Source organism: Euwallacea fornicatus, chromosome 5, assembly GCF_040115645.1.
Source record: "Euwallacea fornicatus isolate EFF26 chromosome 5, ASM4011564v1, whole genome shotgun sequence".
NCBI lineage: Eukaryota > Metazoa > Arthropoda > Insecta > Coleoptera > Curculionidae > Euwallacea > Euwallacea fornicatus.
This window is the reverse complement of record NC_089545.1, coordinates 2397853-2422583: the sequence shown is the minus strand read 5'-3', so window position 1 is coordinate 2422583 and position 24731 is coordinate 2397853. Positions and strand designations below refer to the sequence as shown.

Genomic DNA, 24731 nt, shown 5'->3' with positions numbered 1-24731 from the left:
ATCGATTATACATGCATCCTATCGATACATATTTGAAAAATAGTGAAAATATTAATTGAGATTAACGTATATTGGTATCTTATCTGTCCACAAAGCTCTTTTCAACAGAAACTACTTCATATGAAGTTAATCAAATCCGTATAAATATTTCTAAACGAATTTTGATGGTCTTCACTTAGATTAAATTCACATTTGAGAGCAGGGAAACATGCAGATTCTAATTTTTAACCTCGTATTAGTGATCGTAGATATGTGCGTTGGCACAGAAGTGATATCGTTCAAAAGTTTTCAGGTAAGCTCACATTTTCACCATATTTCGCTATAATCACATTTTGATTAATCTGTTTTACTCTTTTCAGCTACAACACAACAAGGTATATCAGTCAAATGAGGAACTGAGTTTGCGTGAGCAGATTTTCAAAAGGAACGTGCTGGAAATTGAGAAACACAATCAGTTATATGATCAAGGGTTGACCACTTACAGGATGGGTGTTAATAAATTTACAGATATGACTCCAGATGAATTCTCATCAATGTTAAAGACTATTCCGTTGAGTAACGTCTCATTTAAGCAGGATGCGAGTGCAAATAATATGGAACTTTATACGCTAAAACCTCCAGTAAATATTGATTGGAGAGAAAATGGAATGATTAGTGCAGTTAAGGATCAAGGAAACTGTGGATCTTGTTGGGCATTTAGTGTAGTAAGTAAGGTTTCTTTTTATAGGGAAAGAAATTAAGAATATATATCCTCAATCGAACAATAGGTCGCGCTTGCCGCACTGTGTGGTAAGTAGTTTATTTTTACGCGGCGATACTGTCTAGTATTTTTGGAAGTTATATATACAGTGAGAGGCAATTAAGTGGAACAAATTGAATTAAAAATCAGGGATTGGTTTTTTGGGAAAACACTCGGATCCGTCGATTTTCATTTTTTCTTGCGGTTTTTTTAATGGTAAATTTATTTATACAGGGTGACCCAAAAAATTTACGACCATCAACTTTTTTTTTTTTTAATGGAGGCACCTATTTTTTATTTTATTTTTAAATTCCCCCTTCAAATTTTATGTATGTTCCGGTTTAAAATGCATTTATACAGGGTAACTCAAAAAAATGCTACGATAATAAACTTCATTTCTTCAAATGGAATTACGAACTTTTTATTTCATTTATGAGTTCTTGATGTTCTATTCTGCTTAGTGTAACGGTAGATCTAGTGATTGGCCGATCTGGATAATTGTTGTTCGACAACCTACAAACTTCTTGTTGCGTTCTCGTCTTGTCGTCGTGACCAATAAAAATTTAAATTTCTCTTTTTTGAGTTTCACTAAATATGCCATATCAATTTACTAATAAGTAAGAACAACTTAACTATTTAAGTTAAGTAGTAGTAATGCAAGCAGAATATTCTCCAAATTAACGTATGTATTAGTTGGGTATCCATGACAATATGTTCATTAACTTAAAAATGGAATGTTGGAGTTTTGAGCAGAATTCTTAAAAGAAATCAAAAGTTCGTAATTCCGTTTGAAGAAATGAAGTTTATTATTGTAGCATTTGTTGAGTTATCCTGTATAAATACATTTTAAAACGGAAGATACATAAAAATTGAAGGGGAATTTAAAAATAAAATAAAAAATAGGTGCTTCCATTAAAAAAAATTAAGTTGGTGGTCGTAACTTTTTTTGGGTCACTCTGTATAAATAAATTTACCATTAAAAAGCCCGCAAGAAAAAATAAAATTCGACGGATCCGAGCGTTTTTCCAAAGAACAACCCTCTGATTTTTAATTGAATTTGTTCCACTTAATTGCCTCTCACTGTGTATAGCTCATATCAGCTTCAATGATTTCAATTTTCCCGAAATTCATATGATTGAGGATTAAGTATTGTGAAAATAAAAGTGGTGTCCTAACAAGATTATTTTAAAGTTGGTTATATATATTTTTTGGAATTAGGCTTTCTTATGTTTTAAGGACTAGATAAATATTAAATCGCCTCTTATAAATTTTCTTGTTAGTAGAAATTTAAGGATTAACGGCATCCTACACGGCCTGCGCGATTGTATTCAAAGTAGAACTCTATTTAATATCACTTTGACTTTTTATTCATGTTCTACATTATCCAAGATCTGTATATCATAATGACAACCATATCTAACTACCTTGTACTTATTTATCAATTCATGAAAGTGTTACAACACTACAACAAAAATATTTCTAAGCACATGTTCTTCTTCAATAAAAAGTGTGTAACTTAGAGGTGATAATAAGTTCGCCTATATTCAGCTATTATAATGTAATGATATGACTACCAACAATAAACAATTATTTCTCTTGCAGACAGGAGCTGTGGAGGCGCAGATAGCAATCAGCCAAAAGAGCAATGTTATCCTAAGCGAGCAGGAACTTGTAGATTGTGAAAAACGAAACAATGGTTGCAATGGTGGAGCATTAATATATGCATATCAGTATGTTAAAGAAACTGGTTTAACATATGAAGATGAATATCCTTATCAAGGTGTAAAAAATTATGAATGTAAAAATGTAAAGCGAAAGGCAGTGAAACTGTCATCATTCAGCAATATCACACCTTATAATGAAACTCAATTAATATCGGTAGTCGGGAATATAGGTGAGTTTTGAGAGCATCAACTATTTTGTCTCATATCTGGCAGAATAATTAATCCTAAATTCGAAAATGTTTTATAACGAGAATATAATAATCGTAATCATCCACGTTTCGAGAAGTGTACGTCACGAGCGAAGCTGATAGTTCAATTCTCCAAATGTGGATGATGCTTATTACACATGATTGGTACACTTTGTCTAGGGTTAAACATCCATATCTTCCACGAATATTATAATTAAAAATTGCGTTTAAATAGTTCTGTTATTAAAAGGTGTCGTCGTTTACCTATTTTTTACCGTAAAATCCCAGTGAATAAACAGGTTACAATTCAATCTACTTTCTTAATAATTCAAGGACCTTCTTGGGTTGTTGTTTACTTCTAAAGCTTCATTTATTTACCAATAATTCATTTTGAGTAGTATTTCTAATCTATCAGCCTTTAAATCACTAAATAATTAACAAAAAAATCTATAATACTTTGATGATCGCTACTGCGTCTTCACGTCGAAGTTTCAAGTTTCAAGCTTACTGAAACTTGGAATTTGTGGCCTACTAAATACTTTAACGATCATTATCCATAAGAGAATTTTATTAGCTCTATTCTGTATGGATGCATATTTGCGGCATTTCGTGTTTATTATTAATGGAGTACATTCCAAAAGACATATGCTATCGAGCGTGAATGAAGAACACATCATTCACGTTTGATTAGTTTTTGTTGCACTTCAACGATTAATAAACCTTATCATTCACAAATAAATGTAACATTGTTATATTCACTTAAGAATTTTGAAGAATTGCAGTTTACGAATTTTTGATATTTGTAGCTTTCAGCTACAGGGTGATTTATATAAGTTAAGAATATGGTCATAGTAGATTATGATACATTTTAGTAATAATAAGTACTTTGACGAGTGTAGAATAGCCGAGGTTTAGACATATTTTTAGAGTCTATATGATGTAAATGATGGATCTGTATGTTATAAAACTTTGGTGTATTGGAAACTACATATTGATCGTAATTTTATTTTTTAGGACCAGCTTCTGTTGCAATAAACGCAGATAAGCTACAAAATTATCAATCTGGGGTTTTCAATGAGTTGTGTTCAAACGTAGTTAACCATGGTGTTTTGGTAGTTGGATATAATACAGAACAAAATTACTGGATTTTAAAAAATTCATGGGGACCCAACTGGGGAGAGAAGGGTTATTTTAGGTTAGCAATGGGATCTGGGTTGTGCGGAATCGCGAGTCAAGCTTACTACCCTACCAAAATATCTTCTGGATCTTCTAAGATACATTTCTTCAACGTCAGCGTAGCATCTTTAATTTCCGGCATTATTTACATGATTCGTAATAAATGAGAGCTTCATGTTTAATATTACATTAAGTTTTAAATAAAGCGGTTTTATTGAAGTTATTAAAAAAACGTTTTCTTTACTGGAGATAGACATACAATCCAGTTCACGATCGGACTTTAACTACTTTGAATTATAAGCGAATAATTTTCATGCAAAGCAAATGCAAATTCCTGATTCACTCAACCGCAAAATAAAGCCAAGATTACATCTTTAATCTTTTCGGATCCAAAAGCTCCTTGATTATGTTTAAACTCTCTCAATGGACACATTTGTATAAAATGAATTACTAAAGTATGCATGTGGCCCTCAATCTATGTAAATGGCCTTAATTTCGATCATCTTTAATAGCGAAGAAAATTGGCAACTTTTACTCACTGAAATCCTAGTCACGAGCATATTCTATATGTCGATATTTTAATAATCCACAAAATCTTCGACACCCAATACCGGCTTCTTTGTTTTATTCCATTCAGCAAATTCGAGAGAAATTTATTTCTTTTCTCCCTCATTTCGACTCGTTTTCACGTTTGGAATTCTCCGAAAAGTCATTTTATTCAAATTAAAAATTGCCTAATATATCCTTCAAACAGACTTTAAAGCTGAGGACACTGTCACATTGCCCCTTTTTGCAATAAAAGTATCCGAAAAATGTAATAAAGGTAATAGAATTGAGAAACTGATATACACAGAAGACCAAAGTTTTCCATAAATTCGTTGAAAATTGAAGGAAATATTTTTCATTAAAATTCTGGAACACGTCAAATATTATTTTTAGTTGTGTATTTTTTGACGTAGTATATATATATATACCGATATAGTAAATAATTGTATTTTGTCATTTTTTTTCTTATGATGTTCAATGCATAATATGACGTTTTTGAGTTCTTTGGGAAATTCCGAGCATATTTCATCCAACATACTAATGTCTAAATTCAATAATTATTGAAACATTTGCAATCACAAGTTAAAGATTGGCCTCTTAGATCGCCCGATCTAACCTCTATGGATTTTTTTATGGAGTTACCTGTAACATAGGGTGTATTTAAGTAAGTCCAACAATATGGAAGAGTGAAAAAATAAAATGATTCAAGAAGTTCACATCAATAAAAATCTCCTCAAATGATAAGACAAGTCCTTGAGGAATTCGAATTGCGGTTTGTTCACTTTTAGGTCAACGGGGCACAGTTCAAACATCTAATACATTAGGCTATAGTGGTTTATATTGTTTTTATTTAAGTATTAATAGTTATATCGTCATTTTTATTTTTTGTAGTTTTTTTTCGAAAACTGTTAAATTTAATCCTTGGTATGTTAAGTGAAATATGCTCAGAATTTTTCAACGAACAATAACGTCATAATATACATGGGGTTTCGTAATAAAAATACTGAAAAGTACATTTATCTGCCACACGAGCAACCCTGCGTACATGTTCGTTTCCTCAAAAAATGCATAACTAAAAATATTAGACGTGTTTCAGCGTTTTTATGAAAAATATTTCTTTCAATTTTTAACGAATTTATGCGCGATTTTGGGTTCTCCTTCTTTATATGTTCGACCACACCTTTTTGTTGCTGCTTCGAATTGAAACAATGAAAATGATCCAGCAAAATCATTTATCAAGCTTAAAAAATTAATTTATGTTTTAAGTGCATCCAGTTGAATTTAATCAGCCCAAATTACACGAAAAAGTCTTATTTTATAGACTGGAGGCAGAAAAAGAGCTTCCCTAAGGATGTGCTTAGGGCAAATCATTAGCAAAAGGGGGATTAGATCTTGTCTAGTAGCCGTCTTTCTCAATGATGGATTGCAGCTTTAGGGACAACGTTTTTTTTCGGGAGGTATTTACATCGCAAAAAATTATTTGGTTTAACTGAGAATTGAGATCAACTTGAATTACCTAAAGACACAAGCAACTGTCACTTTTTAAATCAGCAAGCAGAAACTAACGAAGAATTATGATAAATTGATATAGATGTTTGGCTGACAATTTATTTTCTTCTTGCATCGAAAGAGAAAACGTAAAGACGAAGATGTTGACATAATTCAATTGGTAGTTGCGGTGGCAATAGTATTGGAATTTCTCTAATGGAAATGTATTTTGATATGTTGGTCAGACTACTTAGCTTTGCAATGAGCCTACCTAGCTCCCCAATGGTGATAGTAGAATTTGGTCTCAGTTAGCACCTATTATTAATTTATCTAGATAATGCAATGAATGCCAATACACAGCGGCGGCGGTAATAGAAGCATTTTAATTAAAAAAATGATTCGAATATGTATTAGGGCAATTATTCGAATAAATTCCAAGTTCTCGAGAACCTCGATAATTTCCAACTTCCAGGATATCTTTAACTTGGAAAGGACGTTAAATAGAATAATTGATTCCCAATACATCTAAACTTGTGAATTGTGCAGGATAATTGATAGGCTTCTTGGGCACTGTTTTCATTGCAGAGAACTTCCTGTAGGTTTCCCAATCTTTGAGCAGTTAAGCAAGTAATATTTAATCAGTAATTTCCACCAATTTCGAATCTCTTCAAGATAATGGTCGTCAGTCGCATCGTTGGGATAATAGAGAAATTCCTAGAGACATCAGTGACCTTTTCAGAATTTTTGTACATCAACTTAACGAACATGATATGCCCGATCATCGCCGCAAATACTTCCTTGTGTAAAATTTCTCACAGCTGGTCAATTATAAAAGAGATGAGAGTGCTACCATGGAGATCCAGGAGGAGTTTTTCTGCATATGAAAATGTTTAAAATTAATCGTGTGCCTACATTGCTCATCTCCATGCCCAATGAAATCAGTAAGCACTGGGTTGTCCAACAACATTTGTTGCTACTTGAATGTTAATGGAATTTTGCGGACATGCCGTCAACACCTTAACAACATTTCCAATCCACGGAAACTTCTCTTTATTAATAATTAAACTTTTGTCGCGGTTCAAGTTCAAATCGAAAATAATCATGGCGGTGAGTTAATTGGCGGGACAGGTTGTAGGGTAATTACGCTGCTGAAATATGTATTATACAATATCTTGCAAGGGGTACATTTAAACACCCTCGACTGATACCAGTGTGATTATTAGGAGAACTTACCTCTTATGATACAAAAGTATTGAAAATTCTTACGTTTTGGGAGCAACTAGCTGCACCAATGAACACTGCATGTTTCGTATATGAGACTTACCAGCTCAGGTTGGGCTACATTATTGTAAATTGCTGCAAAAATGAGTTTTTCCATTTCGAAAACTTCCGAAAATTTTCTTATAGGTAGGAGGGTAAATAAAAGAAAGTTTAATTTTAAAATTGTATTTTTGAGGTTATATCTGATGTTATACAAAATCGCAGGTCAGTTTTGAGTAGTTCAAGATCGCTTTGAGTGTCAAAAATCTATTTGCACCTCCATTTTGTTACCCATGGATGTCTCCTTTCTCGAGGCCGAGTACCTAAGCCCGGAGGAAGGAAGGGGAGATAACAGACGTAGAGGGCAGAAGGAACGGCCTATTGCATCATCAGAAATCAGGTCCTGGGACAAAGCCGACGGGAAAGGTAAGACCAAAAGACGAAGGGAGCCAACACCCAAAGATGGCCGTATTTGTATTGATGCCACGACGCAAAGAGTAGAATATTAGTAGAAAACGCAAATATGCAGGAACAATTTTCATTGCCGAAGGAAAAAGAGCAAATTTCTATCGGATGTATATACCAGAACTGGTCACAAAACGCTACGGGACCAGAAGGGCATGATCAAAGTGATAGAAACAAGGAAGAGTGGTATTGTCCAGGAATATGAAAGGACAGAAATCGAGCACGGGGAGGGGCGAAGTTATCACGAAGGCCTTATGATTTACCCGAAGGGCGATAAAAAATACCACGGGAACCAACCGAATAGTAGGTGTAGTAAATATACAATAGATGAGAAGAGCGCGAAATCAACTAGTAAAAGACGAGTGGAGTGCATAGTAGCTACTCGCAGACCCTCAAACGATATACCCTTTAGGGATAGTTCCAAAGCCGGAGTCCAAGTTTTTTAGTGGATAGGCGTTGAGGCGAATTCTTCACTACCCGGCCGCCAGGACACCACGCCGGGTGATTTTTGAAAATAAAAAAAATATCAGGTTGAAGGACAGAAATGTCGGGTTGGTTAAGATTAATTCGGACTGTTCGAAAAAAGTTACGTCATATAGGGACACATTAAATTTTATTGAAAAAAAAAACAGATCGATTTAGGTTACGAAAAATCTTTCGGTTCGGGTTAATTCAAACGCCATGAGTAACAAAATCGCGTCCGTGCGAGTGAATTCGTATCGCGTGAGACAGGCCGATTCAGGTTAATTAAGAATTTTGAACTGAAAGTAGATTAAAAAGAGCTTATTTCTGAATTTTATTGTGGCACCTCGACACGAAATTTGCAAACAAAACTAATTGAGTATGAATTTTCACATTTCCGCTCTCAAATCCCTTTGTTCTATCCTTCTAGACTGACATCGGTTTAACATCACTCTCCCGTTTAATTCCGAATCTCCTCGTAAAAGTCTAGTCAAAAGTGATGGACAGGCACACAACTTACCCTAATGTTTAGACCGGGTTTTCCCAGTTGTTCAGTTGAATAATAATTGTATTTATGTCTTCCCGTCTGTGTACCAAATTCCTTCCAGTTTCACAATAATAACTTTAGTATAATTAAGGCAGATTAAACTGCGAATACAGTCAGTTCAATACAGCGAGATTGGAAAGAATGCAGCTCCCTAGGGACAATCTAACAATATACCAAACTGTACCAAACCCATACCTTATGAAGGACTTGTATAGTTATTAACCTGCTATTGTGCTGACCTGCTCTCAATCCCAATCGGACTATGGTGAGCTTTAAAGTTGCATGGAATCCTTTAGAAATGGATCTCGCGGGATTCATGTCAGAATAGAGAACAGCATTGCCACTGGCTCTAAATACAGAGGTGGAGAATTAGACCTAAATTGGATTTTGAATAACTCACTCTAGATTTAAATTAAAAAAAGTAGCAGATATCAAAGGCGGTCGATGAAGACATGTTTGTTCCGAACGTAAGTTTTATGTGTATCTCGCTCGGAAATAACCCTAAATGGCCCACGCCACTGTTTTATAGTGTGGCAAATGCCGTATCCATACCGCGTGGTGCGTATTCAAGAGAATAACATATTTGAGACACGTGAGCCGAAATGAAATTCTTTGACAAATGGCGGCTACCTGGGTTACATTGAAATCTGGATCGGGAGTGAAGCTGGCCTCGTATATCGTAAGGCCTGATTGAAAAAGAATTGGTAAACGGTCGATTTTTCCAGCTTTTTATGGACGCGTCAGTCTCGGGGGAAAGATTCCAGGATATCCAAAGAGTATATTAAAGGGAATTTATTGTTGGGAATTCTTTGAAATTAAAATGGGGGAACGAAAACAGCACTTGAGACAAGAGATGCGACTCGCATTTTCAAACGAAAGTTTGAATGATACGTGAAAATTCCGGAAAATGGCGTTTGTTTAGCGCAAATTCCTCATTTTTGATACTGACTGGCAAAAAAAAACACCATCTAGGAGTTTGTGAAGTTTTCCAACGATTTGGAGGATTTACGGCGAATTGTTAAGTTTTTGGTTCTTCACCCTGTACCGAGAATAATTTTGTATTCGTGTAGTGTTTTCATTTCAGTTTGATAATCCTGGGGACTCCTTAAGAGTTTTCTTGGATAAACGCATGCCCTTATATTACTGGTTTTTTGAACTGTTCAGGTTTCTTGCCTCGTGCAAATTCGCTTTCAATAAATTTTTAACTTCCGGTAAACCAAATCATGGATTATTCCATCATATTTCGGAAAGTGTTCATCTAATAAGAAAACGTTTAATACAAAATTTATAGCTTTTTGCCAAGTTTATGTTTTGAAATTTATTGGATGCACGATCCTTCATAAATTTAATATAAATCTCAGTTACTTTTTTTATGTAAAGAAATTTCTATGACTCCCTTTTCCAGTTTTTCCCTGATTTTTTCTTAAGTTTCGGGATTATTATACATCAGATATCGGCGATCGAAATTGCAAAAATACCAAAGTAGATAAAAAAAAACCAAAAAGTAGGTACGTCTCCTAAATAAAAGGAGGTAATCTCCTAAATGGCTTCAGTTACAAGATTGATTAAGATGGGAAAGAAAGAGGAGTTTCCTTTTATGGAGGCTGGATTTAATAACGTTTTTCACTGGCCGCACTGAGGCTTTGTGAAGGTATCTGCAATTTATTAACTCAAGAGGAATATAAAGTTGGACATACCTTTGCACGTGAGTGCGAAAGTGCTACGAGTGTTTCTACATTTTACTTAGTCTCCAGATGCAACGGAATAAAATAGGGAAATTTTACTATTTTAATCACTCTTGCATATCTCAGAGCTCTTCAGATACTAACAGACCGAAAAGTATTGCTCATGAGAATCCTCGTGGAATATTCTTGAGACGCCGTGACTTGAAACCTCCAAACATTCAGGTTACAAACTGCAGCATACATGAGAACGTCTTGAATTGAAAAAAGCTTATTATAAAACTGCAGAGTAAGATCCAAAACTGTGCCCAATCTGACTTAAGTCCAAAAAAGGGAATTTGCGAAAGATTCCAATTAAGTGGCAATTCTAAACTCTCCACTCCGTTTACTTTCCATGGAAGATTTCCATAATTGAATTCCATCGGAACGATGTTATTTTTTGCTTGCGCGGACCCTTTAATCGCATATCTCGGGAGAGCCAGAATTTTCTTTACAAATATTAAAATTAAATTGGGTCTCGGAAAAATATCCACGCCCGATCAATTTTTACCTTTAAAAAGGTCTTTCGAGAGCTTTAAATTAAACATGGCTCTTGTCGGCGTCGACGATGGCGAGCTTGCGGGACGATTTCCGGTGTTTTGGACAAAGCCTGGGAAAATTATCGAATATTTCGCCCTGGAGGTATTTGAATGCGGTTATATAAAAAAGTTTGGAAAGGAAAACAGAGAGATGAGGAGGGGAGGGGGGGAGGGGAGGGAAACGTCGAGGGTTTGAATTTTTTGTGTTTTCCCAGATTAATGTGGACCTTACTAAACAAGTGAAACATATTCCACTGCGACGCGGCAAGACTTGCTATGAAGGGGAGAGTTTAAACGTATTTGTAAGAGCGGAAACTAAATCCAATGACACTTGCACCCTCGGAGAACAAAAAGTTGAAGTCAAAAACACGGTCATCCCCAGGCGATTCAATTAAAGTTTCATCCCTCTTTCCGGATATCCTATTCTTTCTCGTTTCCTCAAATTCGCCCAAAGTCACTTTACTCAATTATTTTCCATTAACCTAAATAAGGTTGTTTCATATTTTTACAGTTTCGAGGCCATATTATGATTTGTTGAAACCTTTCATCAGTTTTTTCGATGGGCATAAATGTCCCGAGAATTTCATTCTAATATAAACGCAATTTTCAGCTAAATGCCCACTCGTCATATTCACATATTAAAGGTGATGATACCCTAAAAGCATAGAGGGGTTGCCCAAAAGCCCCAACGGGCCTTAACAACGGGAGCAAGAAAAAATGTGGGAATCGACGTGGAAAATTTAAGCTGGCGCTTATTCAATCGCTCGTTTAATTCGAGAGTTACAATTAAAGATATACATGGCCCTTTTTAAGCACCATTTAGTGGGGAAGTTACGGGGAAAATCTATTTGTCCCATTAATTTAAGGGCCAAATCTCATTAAGCGATTCGCCTATCTATTCAGGAGTTTAATGAGCGGAATGTGTTTGTCAAAGAGTGGATTGGGCGAGTTAAATGTAATGACATTTGTTTCTATAATCTGCAAAGGGAGCTTTGAGACAGATTTAAGCAGATATGTTCTATAGGTGGATTATTCATTTTTATTTCATCTTTTTCTAGAAATCCTCTTACGCAAGTATTGATGAATAGATCTTGTGAGATTAAAACAGGAAAGTGCAAACCACCTTTCTCGATGTAGGATCTCGATTGCTACAATTTCTTGGACATTTTATATATGAAAAAATATTTTCCTGAAATAGGTTTTTCCTTGCAGAGTAGCTTGACATTCGAACGAATTTCCTAATCCTAGCAAGCGCTATTGCAGGACCCGGTGTTTATACTGGGTACCTTATATGGAAATCCCTTATAATCTAAAGGGTTTAAGTCGGAACTTCGTGGAGGCAATAAATCTTCACTAACCGGACCAATCTATTGATGTGGAAAATTTATATGCAAGAACTCCCTTACTTGTATAAGCTAATGAGCAGGAGCGCCATTGCTTCTGGGATAAAACGTATATATTTCAACTTGCTCAAAATCTCAGCTCGCGTAGGAGTACAGATGTTTTCCTTCCGTATAACGGACAGTGTCCCGAGAAGCGATAATCGTTCTTCTTAAATATTTATTTTTTTATTGAGTTCGAGCTTGGTCGAATATAAATACAAAAGGATAAACCAGATGAAAATTCCATAAAACCCAAATTAACTTCCGAAGGAAGTGAAACAAACTAAGATAGAGGAAAGGAAAAAATGTCGATTCCATTTTAGCAATTATCCCGGTCTGTTATTGGCATTGTTCAAACGCAGAAACAGATAAAGCTGGTCTCTGGGACGAAAACAATCAAAGACGGACAAAAGGATTTGATGTCCCTAAGACGGGGGATATTCGCCAGAGTTGACTTTCCGCCTGATGGGATTTCCACTTATAGTATGTGGCCGATATGGGTTTGTTTTTTACTGGTTCTGGGATGTCATATCAGCTCCATTTAAAACTGTATCAGATTTCTATGGACGCAGTTAAAGAGAATAGTGTGAATGTAAGCAAAATTATGCTATTCTGGATCTTTTCTTATTTTACCTGTTTCGGAAATAGTGTCTGACACGCAGGTAAGGATACTCGGGGTGACAGAATCTCACAGAATATTGTCCTGAATGAAGTGTTGACCTGAAGCGGATATCCGTCCGCAATCCAGTGGGGTAAAAATACTTTCGCACGTCTTAGGTATATTTTTCCTTTGAGCGAAACAAGATAAGACATGACGGAAAGTTATTTTCAACGCACGAGGTTGAGATATTGCTCACGAGTTGCAGGCGAGGACCATCATGCAAGTTAGAAAATGCGATTCTTGTAAAATGACGCACATAAAGAAACAGACTAATTTTGTGAGTCCTATGGCTGGTACCTGATGGCGTCTTAGTTTTTTTCCGTAACGTTATAAAATTCCAGCAATTTTTAAATCCAGCAAGTATGTTTTTCCCATGAGCAAAAAAATATATACAAGCAAAATAAATTAAAAAAGAAGGAATTATTATCCAGCTGAAAATCGAAATCGGTGTCATCACATGGAAAGTCCGACATCAAAGCCATTAAACTGCCCCGTGTTACTGGATCTATGCATGATTATTTTCATAATGGCCGACTAAGCGATGATTTTGACATTTCGCTGAACATTTAATTTCCAAATTAACATTTTTTTGTTGTTTTCTAGATGCGTGGCCAGATAGTAGTAGCGACTATTTTGTCTAACTGACTAATAGACGTGCAATTTCCATTAAAATGTAATAACATTTTATGTGTTTTTCCGTGGTCGATAGCATGGAATTTGCTGCTTTCTGATTGGTCAGCACTTAGACCATTATAGTCCTAACACATCGCAGGTGCAGGACATTGCTAGATTAGAAACCCTTATTCAATACGTGCTAAGAATATTTTTGTGTAGCTGCACAGGCATTGGTCAGAATTCGAGGATTGTCCATAAAGATTCTGGACACTGATAAAGGTCACTTAGCTTTTTGCGTGGTAGATGTCACCAAACGTTGATGTACGTATGTCCTAACCCACCGAAAATCCACGAAGAGAAAACAAACGCTACAAAAAGAAACATGACAGAAGAAGTTAACAATATTGATAAGAATATTTGCGGGTCGATCATAAAAGGTCAAAAGCGTCGCCTAATTCGCTGTTCTGACAAATAAGTCTGTTTAAATAGTTCATAAAAATGCACATGGAGTACGGCAATTCAGTTTACTTATGGCCTCAACAAGAAATAAAGTATCTACTTCTCAGACTCGAAATTGATATATCGCGTCGGTTTGTCCGAGCTATTTATCAGAAAAACCAATTTCCATGTCGAATTTTTTTAGCCGTACCCAGAACTACGACACTTTCCCGGCCCCTTATCGAGAAAAGTAAGGAAATAACGGAAAGTTGGAAAAAATGAAAAGTAGAGTTGATTGATTGATCTCGGGGCAACAGTCAAACCTTGATGGATGAAACTGAGGCTGACCGCCGCCTCCCATTGGTCGACGAGACAACCATTGTTTGTGATCCTTTTCTTTTGCCGTTACTGCGACATACATTAAGAATGAAGCCACAGAAGGAACTTCACACACAGAATAAGGTTTTATGCCTTCAAAGCACGCATCTCCTTAAGGGACTATAAAATGGCGGCCGTTTTGCCAGTTAACAAACTGTTTTAGGGGCATTTGTAAATAAGGCCAACTTCATACAGTATTTAGGATATAGAAAGGATGATGCTTATCGGAATTAAACATTTAGTAAGGAAAGTTCAAGTTAAATATTTCGTGGGCTTTTTAAGGGCTTTTTATGCTGGTAAGTCCAAAAGCTCAGAAATATTTTAGGCGGCTTTAAAATTCAAATAGTACAAGGTTCAGTGGGGAAATAGCTAGGAATAGCAATTTCAGTTGAAGCTACATGACCAGCGCTGCGCTTGAACCGTTCCCATTTGTTCAATAAAAAGGGGGTTTAAAAAATGCAATCCATTAGCCGGAGCTCATCCAAAAATTTAACGTTTGACAGTGACAAGTGACCAGGATCAAACTGGACTCGCGTTTCGAAGGGGAAAAATTAGCCGCACTGTTTAGATTTATTCGGTATTTGGTTCGTTGTGTAACAAAACAATTTTGAAATTTTTCCCTCATTTGTTTTGTTGAAATCGAGGCTCTGTGGCTGCCAATTCGAACGCTTATGCCCCAGTTAAGCAACAAACAGATAAGAGTTGTATACGACCATAACGTCTCCTCTCAAAAAAAATATAATACGTCTAATTGATGCTGTTAAGCTGGCAGAGCACAGAATAGTTCTCATCATCCGGCTTAAGGACATATAATCTAAGGCAAGAACTAATACATCCGCGAAGTCAGCCGAGACGCTGGCAAGTTGGAGCCTTATCTGGAAGTCGTATATCACTTGGTATGTCTCTGGATAATAATCCCTCGATACTGGAAATTTAGTCGAGGGCGTAAACTTTTTGTTCCCTAATAAGCATTAATTTGTTTTGGGAAGATTTAGAACCGCAGCAGCGCAGATGCACATTTAATCAATTCCAGTCAGGTCTAAAGTTTGATGTTGCACACAGAATCCGGACTATAGCAGTATATTCGTATAAGCCGACACAATAGCCCCCATTAATTTGTCATCACCCTCCTCCCTACTTTAGTGTTAAAATTTCTCCATAGGCGCAAACGCCTGGAATAGTTGCATCTCGGGCACGTGATAAGGATCTTTATGGCCATGTTATCCAGAGGGGAAGACACCAGATAATGCTAAAATAAGTGCCTATAGTTGGACTTTGTATGGCTATTTACAGATAGCATTGCGGGACAGCTTTTGAAGCTCGTTATAAGTCTTCTGGTTCGTCCGAGTACGTGGGTGGAGAATAAATTGCACTTATACACAGGGTTGCAAAAAAGAACAAGGAGTGCATTTCGAGAATCCTTTTCTTGGTCATACTGGGGTCTATAATAATACAACAAACAAGTATATTAATGATAGCGATTATTAATAATTGAGGCAATTTAAGGCGGGAGCTCGACGAACGAGTTAATAGAAGTCTCAACAGTATTAACCGCTCCTTAATAGTAGTATTAGTTGTAACATTTGTCTGTTTGCTCCAACGAAAATAAACTAAAAAACAACACGATTTTAAACATTAGAACTGTCGGATTTCAAGAGTTCATCTCGTACTTACTGTATTATTGCATTTCCAGCACACCGCATAAAATATTAGCGAAAAGGCTCATATTTTAGTAACACTTCCTTTGAGAAAGTTGGTGTGAATAGTGGTCAGGTTTTTTGTAACAAGTCCTTGTAACCATTTTTAGGCGATACCATTTTAGAGCGAAATATTAAACTAAATTGCATGCACTTGATGCCTGGTTCGCGGCATAAAGGGAATCGACGCTTCATTAATTTTGTTTTATTTTGCGCCTTCTTCACAACTAACAAACTCTAATATCGTAAAATCTCCTGAGAACTGCCCTCCATTAAAAGAATTTATATTAAATCTTTCAATCAACTTCATAAACTTAAGAAGGCACTAAAACAAATAAAACTCCAAGTTAGAAAACTCCCAGTCCTCATCGCTTTACGTGATAAAGCGTCACGCAAGCGTGATACATACATACTTCCGATAATGGCGCCACAAATATCATAAGTTTCGTTATTTCATTTATGTGATTGGACGAAAAATATAATGATGAAACAATTCTCGTATCACTCGTTAGTAAGAAGTGACTTGATAAATCGATCGCGTTCCTCAAATCCAGCTAATGTTAGTTCCATTTCTTGTGAAGTGACAACATATTAATCTGAGAAAATCGTGTTTATGGGCGAAGGGAAAAAGACAAATACGCACTCCAATTTCGAGCTATTTAAGACGATGTGTTTCGGCGTCAGTGTTTTAGTTTATTTCGTCCCCTTTCTGCCTTGTGTGTCATTTCTTTTTTTATTGGAATGGACGGAACAACTTGAAACCGAGCCAGAACATCATTAACTATTCCAGTAGGAACATTGTTTCTATGACCCTCTGTTAAATCTCCATTCTGTGTTCATTATATCCGCTCTCGAGATTTTCTATGCCGCAGAATCCGCCGATATTATTATCATAAAACAGTATGGCGGAAACCTCTCGCTAGCGCCTTATTTATCTCTCTTTACGTTTTCTTTTTCCGACACTTTGAGGGAAATCTTTAATCACTCTAAAAACTTCCCCACCATTAACTTCAAACTTTTATCCTCCGGTATTTTACTTTTTTCGCGCGGACGTTATGAAGGCTTCGCTAACAAATGGCACAGCTACAGCTTTTTAATTTTATTTGCCAGATCCTTAAGAATATTTGGTATTGAGTTTTTCGGCAATATGAGAAATTGAACTTAATGCGAGTTCATCTTTTTTCTGAAAGTTCTTGTAAGTGATTAATTTGTTATTTTTCCTGTGTACGTTTCGCATTTCAATCGCAAAAAAGGCAAGACTTTTTCTATACTTCGAGCTTTACAGGTCCACAAAAATTTTAACGCCCGATAGAAAATTCCTTACTTTTTATCGTGACGAGCTTCCTGTCTAAGAAAACTCCGGCTTATTAGACAGTTTTAATGAAGTGTCTGCAGATTTTTTGCCTTTTTCCACGGAAAAACTGAAGCCCGATATTAGACTGGAAATTACGCTGCAAGGACTCGAAATTAGTTTGAGAGATCTCTTTGTTTCCTGAGGATTCCTCGGCAACTGTAAAACTTAATAATGCTTGACTGAGCCAAAAACTTTACTATTTAATAGTTGGCAGGAATTATTTTGTAGGAGTTACAGAATTAAAGCATTCGAGCATACATTTTCAGGGAGTTTGTGCATTACATTTGATGTAATCTTACAGCACTTTTCAACGTTTGCTCGTGTTATTTTCAAGGCTCTCCTGTTTTGAAAACTGAAGGTCTTTTAGGAAAGTTTTTCACTTTGTTAAGGACCATTTAGGAGGAAAACGATGTTTGGGAACGACGTGAAAGGTCGCTATCAGCGGTATCTTTCTAACTTTCATGTTAACTTGCAAAACAGGTTAAATTAGCAGATGCGCAAGTTCGCGTTGAGCCAACTGCTGTTTCGAAATTAAAATCGAAGGAATGTGAAGAATGAATTTTATCACTAGCACTTTCATGTAGAATGTACAGTTAGGTATATTTTTACTAAATAGGAATTTCTGACATATTATCAAATTACTGAAAAGCATCTGCAGATATATTGGTTTTGAAGGTCTCTATTAAATTGTTACGCCATGCTGTGTGTAAAAAAAAAACAAAAAATAGTGGAAAAAGCTTTCTCCATTTATCTAACTTTATTGCTCTTCCCTCCTATACCCTTTTACCCCTACCAATCCTAGTTTCTGACGTGATCTGCTTCAGGCTGCAATAAATATCTCAAGAACTACCAATTGAAATTTGGTATTTTACCACGCTATGAACTGCTCTATATTGTCATCCTCTGTCGCAGAGGAGAATGTGTTCTCCGTTCTTAATTATATGTTTCGAAATTAACCTGTTTCGAACAACTTTGCGATGAAAAATCCGTATGAAATTAATATCTTCTTTTAAATCCAGTATTCACATTAGTGTCACAATGCTAAACCAACATTTTAAATGACAAACGAAAAATAAAAGCTGCGTTATTTCACAAACAAAAATGGAACAAAATCTGCCGTCGAGTGTCACAAAGAGCGGCAAAGTTATTTATAAAGCATTAATTTTTCCGCGGAATCAGCAACAGTTTGTTATTTTTCGGGTTTTATCTGCTTTATGTAGACGATATAGCTAAGCCAGACAGCCCTAAATCAAAACATGAACGTTTATTCCATTTCGGCTTTTCGCAACAATATTTATTACCATACAGTCCAGATGTAACACCAAGTGTCAACAATATGAGTCTGAATGTGTATCCATGAAAACCGAAACTTAATTTTATGAGGAAGGGGTAACGGTTATTTGACGGAAAAACATGGTTTATTCGAGATGATATATTTAATGTGTGGGGGAACGGCATGGAAGGACACTTGCAGGTGAAGCAAAGAATAAGAAAAGACGATGAAAGTGGATGGATATAATCAAATACATCAACCTAGAGGACTCACAGCTGCAAACAGAAATATACGATTTAAAAGATATTGCTAACGATTGTAAAATATGAATATTATCATATGCACTATGCATCATAAGTACACCAGCAGGAGATACATATAGGTATTGAATACTGGTAATATCATAGAATCACGAGTTCGCATAGGCAGGAAAAGATAAATGGGCATGATCACGGTAAGGGGCATTCCATTTTAGATCAAAGTGTTTCTTGGCATTTTTCGTACCTGTTTCGCTGTAAATTTTACTTTAGTGATTTATTGCCCTTTAGTAAGTTGCATTTGAACTGTAATATCAATCATAGACACATAAAAAAAAATGTTTTTTTTCAAAACGTTGGAACCGAAAAACGATAATGCGGCCTATGTATATTAGGAATGTACCTTAAATGCCCTTTCCTAACCATTCGTCAAGGCCTGATGACATTAAAAACTAAGACAACTTGTACACATACATCAATATTCACGAATATGAAATGTTGTTATGATCATAGAAGCAACGACAACATAATTTAACTAAGCTTCAAATTCTTCAAATAAACTGTCCGGCATGATTACTATGTGTTGCTGCTAAAGGTAAATATACACTTTGGATGCGTATCATCGGTGATTCATTCGCAATAAATGTAAAAAAAGTGAAACGTTCACATTTAATTTATTGATCCATTCATTTCCAAAGAATTCAAAATTGATAAGTACATACATATGTGTATATAGGCTCAGTGTGCAAGTGTGCTATATTTATGAGCGGTATCAAGAACATATGTATGTATATTCTGTGATAGTCATCAGCATTGCTACTCTAAAGACACTTATTATTCCCATGTGGGCTTCTAAAATAATATCATTATGGTCGTCTCAGCATAGAAAAGACATTTTTTAAATAAATATCAAAATACCCTTCTCTGAAAGGTTGCTACCTTTCTCTGGATATACACATTTCTATTTCATACACATATAGACTTACCCTTGCAGCTTCACTCTATTGATCAAAAATAAACAGTGGGATAACATACAGTATATCACACCAACAGGACGAGCACCAAAAATTTGACTTTTATCATAAAAACTGAAAAACGTTTGTGGTGACACTCCCTACGACACACGACACTAAATGACGGCTTTACAATACTCACGGTCAGTCATTACATGTCGGCCACAGTAGTGACGTATCTCACGAGTGGTGCAAGTCAAAGGAGTCTCGATTTTCCCGATTTATACTTCGGGATTACGACCAACTCGTTTGTTACCGCGCTAACGTAGGACTGAATCATCTAAGAAAGGACATCGGTATAAAAATATACAAAAAACTACACAATCTGCCTTCTGCAAAGGAACGAGTCATAGGCTGAACAATAGCGATGATTCGATGACCTCCAAACCTTCATAAATTCTTTACAGCCTTTTTTGCAAGCGTAGAGCTCACCAGTCCAATCATGGTAACGATCCACGATACGAAATAATACACAAACCGGCAAATTTAACGGAAAAGTCACGTTTAATCCTTTCCTCTAGAGTTTAAATAATGTTAATATTTCTTCGATAATTTATTCATCCGAAGTTAAGCGATGTAACTGACATGTATTACAATAGATTGTTATATGTTTTATTAATTATTTTACCATTGTACTATCATCTGGCCATGCAGAACTTTCGGGTACATATCTAAGGAAGATATTCATTAAAAATCAATAGGCAAAGATCTGTAAAAGCGTTGAGGCGAATGGCAAGGACAAGGAAGCCAAACATTCTTACGAATACAAAGGATCAGGATCAGTGTTTCTGGAATGGCAAAGCAAAGAGGGGTGCCACACACCCTGGTCTTTCGCTCTTTGCAAGGATGAAAGAAAGAACGTGTTCGAATGCGTTCTGTAGTTTTTGAAGCGAAACAGTTACTGTCCTCAAATGCACGAAGCGACTCAAGCAGGGCCATGTGTTCTTTCAGGTCGGGCGAACTTAAAACCTAAATATTCTCATTGTTAGTATGTACTACCTACGTGTGTCTAAATTGAAAATATCTCAAATGCGAACGGAACTCGAAATTTACGAGCTTCATCTGAATCTTGACAAAATGATGGAGTGCGAACGACAATAGTAGATTGAGTGCGGACCGAACATGAGGCAGTTTAAATTCTACTCGGAAGGTTTCGGCACTCACCGCAAACTGCTTGAAGAAAACAAATAAACGGCAATTTTCGAATTTCTCGTTCCTATCTGCATGTTCTTTTCGCTTCTTCTCCCACAATTAAATTTAAAAGCGAAGGCAAACGGAGAAACATAGAGCACCGTTCTCTTGTAATTTTCAGCTACATTAAACTTCCGGGCAATATCTTTTGTGTTTTGCATAAATCGAAAATCCGGGGAAACCCCATGAAGTTTAAAGCTTGCTGTTTTAACCCCAATGATCTTAAGACGAGACCTGTGGATATTTGAGATATTTATTTTACATGTTGGGTATATATGTATATATTGAAACTCCCGCAAACAGGATTTCCTTTTTCTCAGTTTGTGAACTTCGAACTCAGTTCGTTCATTTATGAAAGCAAAACGCAAGGATTTTGCCTTGCATAAATAGTTTAGCCGTGTAGCTGTTTTCCGAGCAATCTGCCATGTTGTTGGCAAAGTTAGCGCACTTGCTTCAGCATATTCGGCCAATAAAATTTAATTAAATGTTTCAGTCGGCCATTAGCATATTTCCCATGTGCATTTCAGTTTAAAAAGCTTGTCTTAATGGCATCAACGTGAACGGTGCATAGCGAGCTATCAAATATGCTTTCCGCTAAAAAACGATACAGTTTGCGATTATAGGCAGATGGGGAGTTCTCGATAACGGGATTTTTACTTCGTCAACTAACAAAATGGCGACGATAAAACGCCAGTTATGGAAATTGAGTTTACCGATGCATTCGATAGGGTTCAACTTGTTTTGTGCAAGTCAGTCCGTAATAGGCATTAATGGGCTCCGCTTCTATAATGCATTTAAGGTGAATTGAGAATACTTAGGACGGTATCAAAACCGAAAAAAAAACTTACTTCGGTTCTACAGCAATATCGTAATTTCGCTTTTTCCTAGCTACATTCGAAAAACGTAGATTCGGTGGTGATGCACAGTCAGGTTTACGTATTCGTAATAGTACTATTATAGCAGTTTTCACTGTTACCCCTTAACTCCTTCGGATCCGAACATATTCGTTAGCCGTTAAACCACTTAAACGTTTTTAGTTTCCAAATAAATAGAAAATAAATATATCAAAAGTAATGAGGAGATGAAACGATGCCTCGGGGGGGCTAGCGTTCTGACCTCACACGGCGTATCTTATTATCTCCCATCATGGGTAGCTAACGGGAAAACGCTCAAAACACAGTTTCCTCGTTGTTTTTCTCAATTAACGGCTTATGATGAAATATTATTATTCCGCTCGTTAATCAAGTGGTTAAATCTTCATGTGTATGTGAGGGGGTGGGTGAATAAAAAAGTGATAAGGTCGCAAATACTGACCATGGAACAAGAAATTATGCTTTGCTGGATATGTTTCCCTAGCTAAGCTGCTAACAATCGCGGGTTCCGGCTATGTAATCTGTAAGAGTGTTTTGGATGCGGAAACAATGAGCAGGTTAGGTTTACTACTACCATTTCCAATATCTGATAGATGGATTTTTAAGGCGAGTATTTCCCTAATCTCTCCACAGGACGCTACTAAAGTAATCTCTAAGACTCCGGGAAAACAAAATATTCTTTGCACATACTTTAATTCGGAAGCATAATAATTGAGGAACTGGAAGCAAATTTTCCAATCACAAAGTAAATTAGTTACAGTCGGATTAATCTTCAGTGTTCCAGTGAACTCAGTATTTTTATAACAGACTAAAACTGGCATTGCTCACTAATCCTCTCGGATTATCGGCCCGGATTGCTCCTGCCCCGCTAAAAATAGTTTCGGAAACTTTCATAAAGGAACGACGTCGTTTGTGCCATGGCCTGTGAAGAATTCAGCGTTGCATTGAGTCGTGAAACAAGATGACCGATTTTAGAACTTTTTTTTATAATGCTATACATGATAGAGCTCCTCTGGCCAAGCCTTATTCCTGGTAAAATCGCGCCAATCAGGAAAGTTGCCACGATGTAAAAGTTGTATGTTATGATCCTGTTAAAAAGTCGTTTAACTTCAAACGTATATCGATCAAACACAAATATCCAATTTGAATTTTTAATTACTGGATAAGCTGATCCGATCTGTCCGGAAATATCAACAAAACAGATAGACGGGCATATGGTGAGTGCGCTTAGCGTATTAAAAACCCATCACATTCGTTTCGAATTAACAAAATGTGTGAAATCACGTCCCCTCTGTTATTTTATTCAAACTCACGTACAGTTTTTGCAATTGTGTGTACATACGGTACTTTATCTTAGGAACTGTACTAAAGCTCACTTGAAAAGTACCATATCTGAGTACTTCGCAAACGTGAACTACACAACACCTACAAATTGCGTTATCAAAAAACCAATTCAGACTTCAATGCTCAATTTTAACCAAAAATCAAAGCAGTAAAACCTCGTCTGTTCCGTGTTTGCATTCCTGAATAAACTAATTTTTGCCTACAAAGGCTCGAATCTACTTTGATATTATGTCCTTTTTGGCTTGATATAAATCCCATTCGATCACCGGTACGGTGCTATTTCGCTTAAAATTCTCAGGTTTAATATGAATAAAACAGCGAAAACGAATCAACTTTCGGCGCCACAAGTCGCATTGAATTATTATCGTGATTTTTCAGCCGAATCCCCCTGGAACATATAATTTAAATTTTCTGCCAGACAATTTGCCAAGGAGCCCTTAAAATGGTAAAGCTGTCGTGATCCTCCGCACAAAAAGAGCACAATGCGAGTAATAAGTCTCCCCCTTTTGACCCCTGGATAAAATAAAGGCGCAGTAGTAAGCAAACCAAACACAAGGAAATCCCTTCATTGTGTGTAAAATCAAAATCCATTACCAGTCGGCGTGAAAGGCCTGTGTCTGAGAAATTTTCCATGAGCTTTTCTTCAAATAGAGTTACCAGTGGCGTAACAATCGTGTCCAAAGAATTCCTCTGTGTTGCCGTTGCGATTAAGAGTCATGACATTTCCATTGAATTTAAGACTTTTGAATTTTTCTAATCGATATTTCAGAAAATTTTCATTTCAACGTGCACTGCAAGATTTGTTCCTGTTGAAATGGCTGATGTAATATACAGGGAAAATAAATCAGTAGACAAATAATGCCGATTTAATTTACCTCGCAGAAATTTATATATTCAATAGAGGTTTCTAGTGGTAACCTCTCGCAATCTCAATTACCTTTCAAACATCTCCATTAACCAAATCTGATTGTTCAGTACCGATTCTCAAATATCTTTATAAATAAAAATACGGACAATGAACGCTATGAAAGGAGTAGCAGCAAAGAGCATCAAGTATAAACATTCAATTAGCAACAAACATCAGGCAGAAAACCAAGAAACTATATACAAGTCCCAGCGAGTTAGCAGGCGTGCAGGGAGATAGTGGCGTGATAGGAATTTACCAGGGGCCTCCATAAGGGCAAACATATTCCCGAATTGAATCTCCTTTCGTTTAGGTTAGTTTTAGTTAGTTCTAGTATTTATTTATTTGAATCTTTGCTGCTACAAGTACAACCGGGCTACCGATCTTTAGGTTTTTCTACGCTTGAAGGTATTTATAAGTACATTTATATACAATAAGTTGGATTAGTTCATTGATGAAAATGTTCGAATACGATTTGTATTTTGGAATCGGAACTA

General features: G+C 36.2%; 1 protein-coding gene across 1 annotated transcript; it reads left to right on the top strand.

The window, feature by feature from the left end:
- Positions 1-92: 92 nt before the first annotated feature.
- LOC136339166 (cathepsin L-like proteinase) lies at positions 93-4059 on the top strand. The gene is made up of 4 exons (XM_066282178.1): positions 93-292; positions 360-704; positions 2342-2633; positions 3666-4059. The coding sequence occupies exons 1-4, from the start codon at positions 209-211 to the stop codon at positions 3992-3994; spliced, it is 1050 nt and encodes a 349-aa protein (XP_066138275.1). The 5' UTR covers positions 93-208; the 3' UTR covers positions 3995-4059.
- Positions 4060-24731: the final 20672 nt, after the last annotated feature.

Coding starts and splice junctions, on each gene's coding strand:
- LOC136339166 (XM_066282178.1), top strand. CDS start 209: ATGCAGATTCTAATTTTTAACCTCGTATTAGTGATCGTAGATATGTGC. Junction 705..2,341: donor CTTGTTGGGCATTTAGTGTA/GTAAGTAAGGTT, acceptor TTTCTCTTGCAG/ACAGGAGCTGTGGAGGCGCA. Junction 2,634..3,665: donor ATCGGTAGTCGGGAATATAG/GTGAGTTTTGAG, acceptor TTTATTTTTTAG/GACCAGCTTCTGTTGCAATA.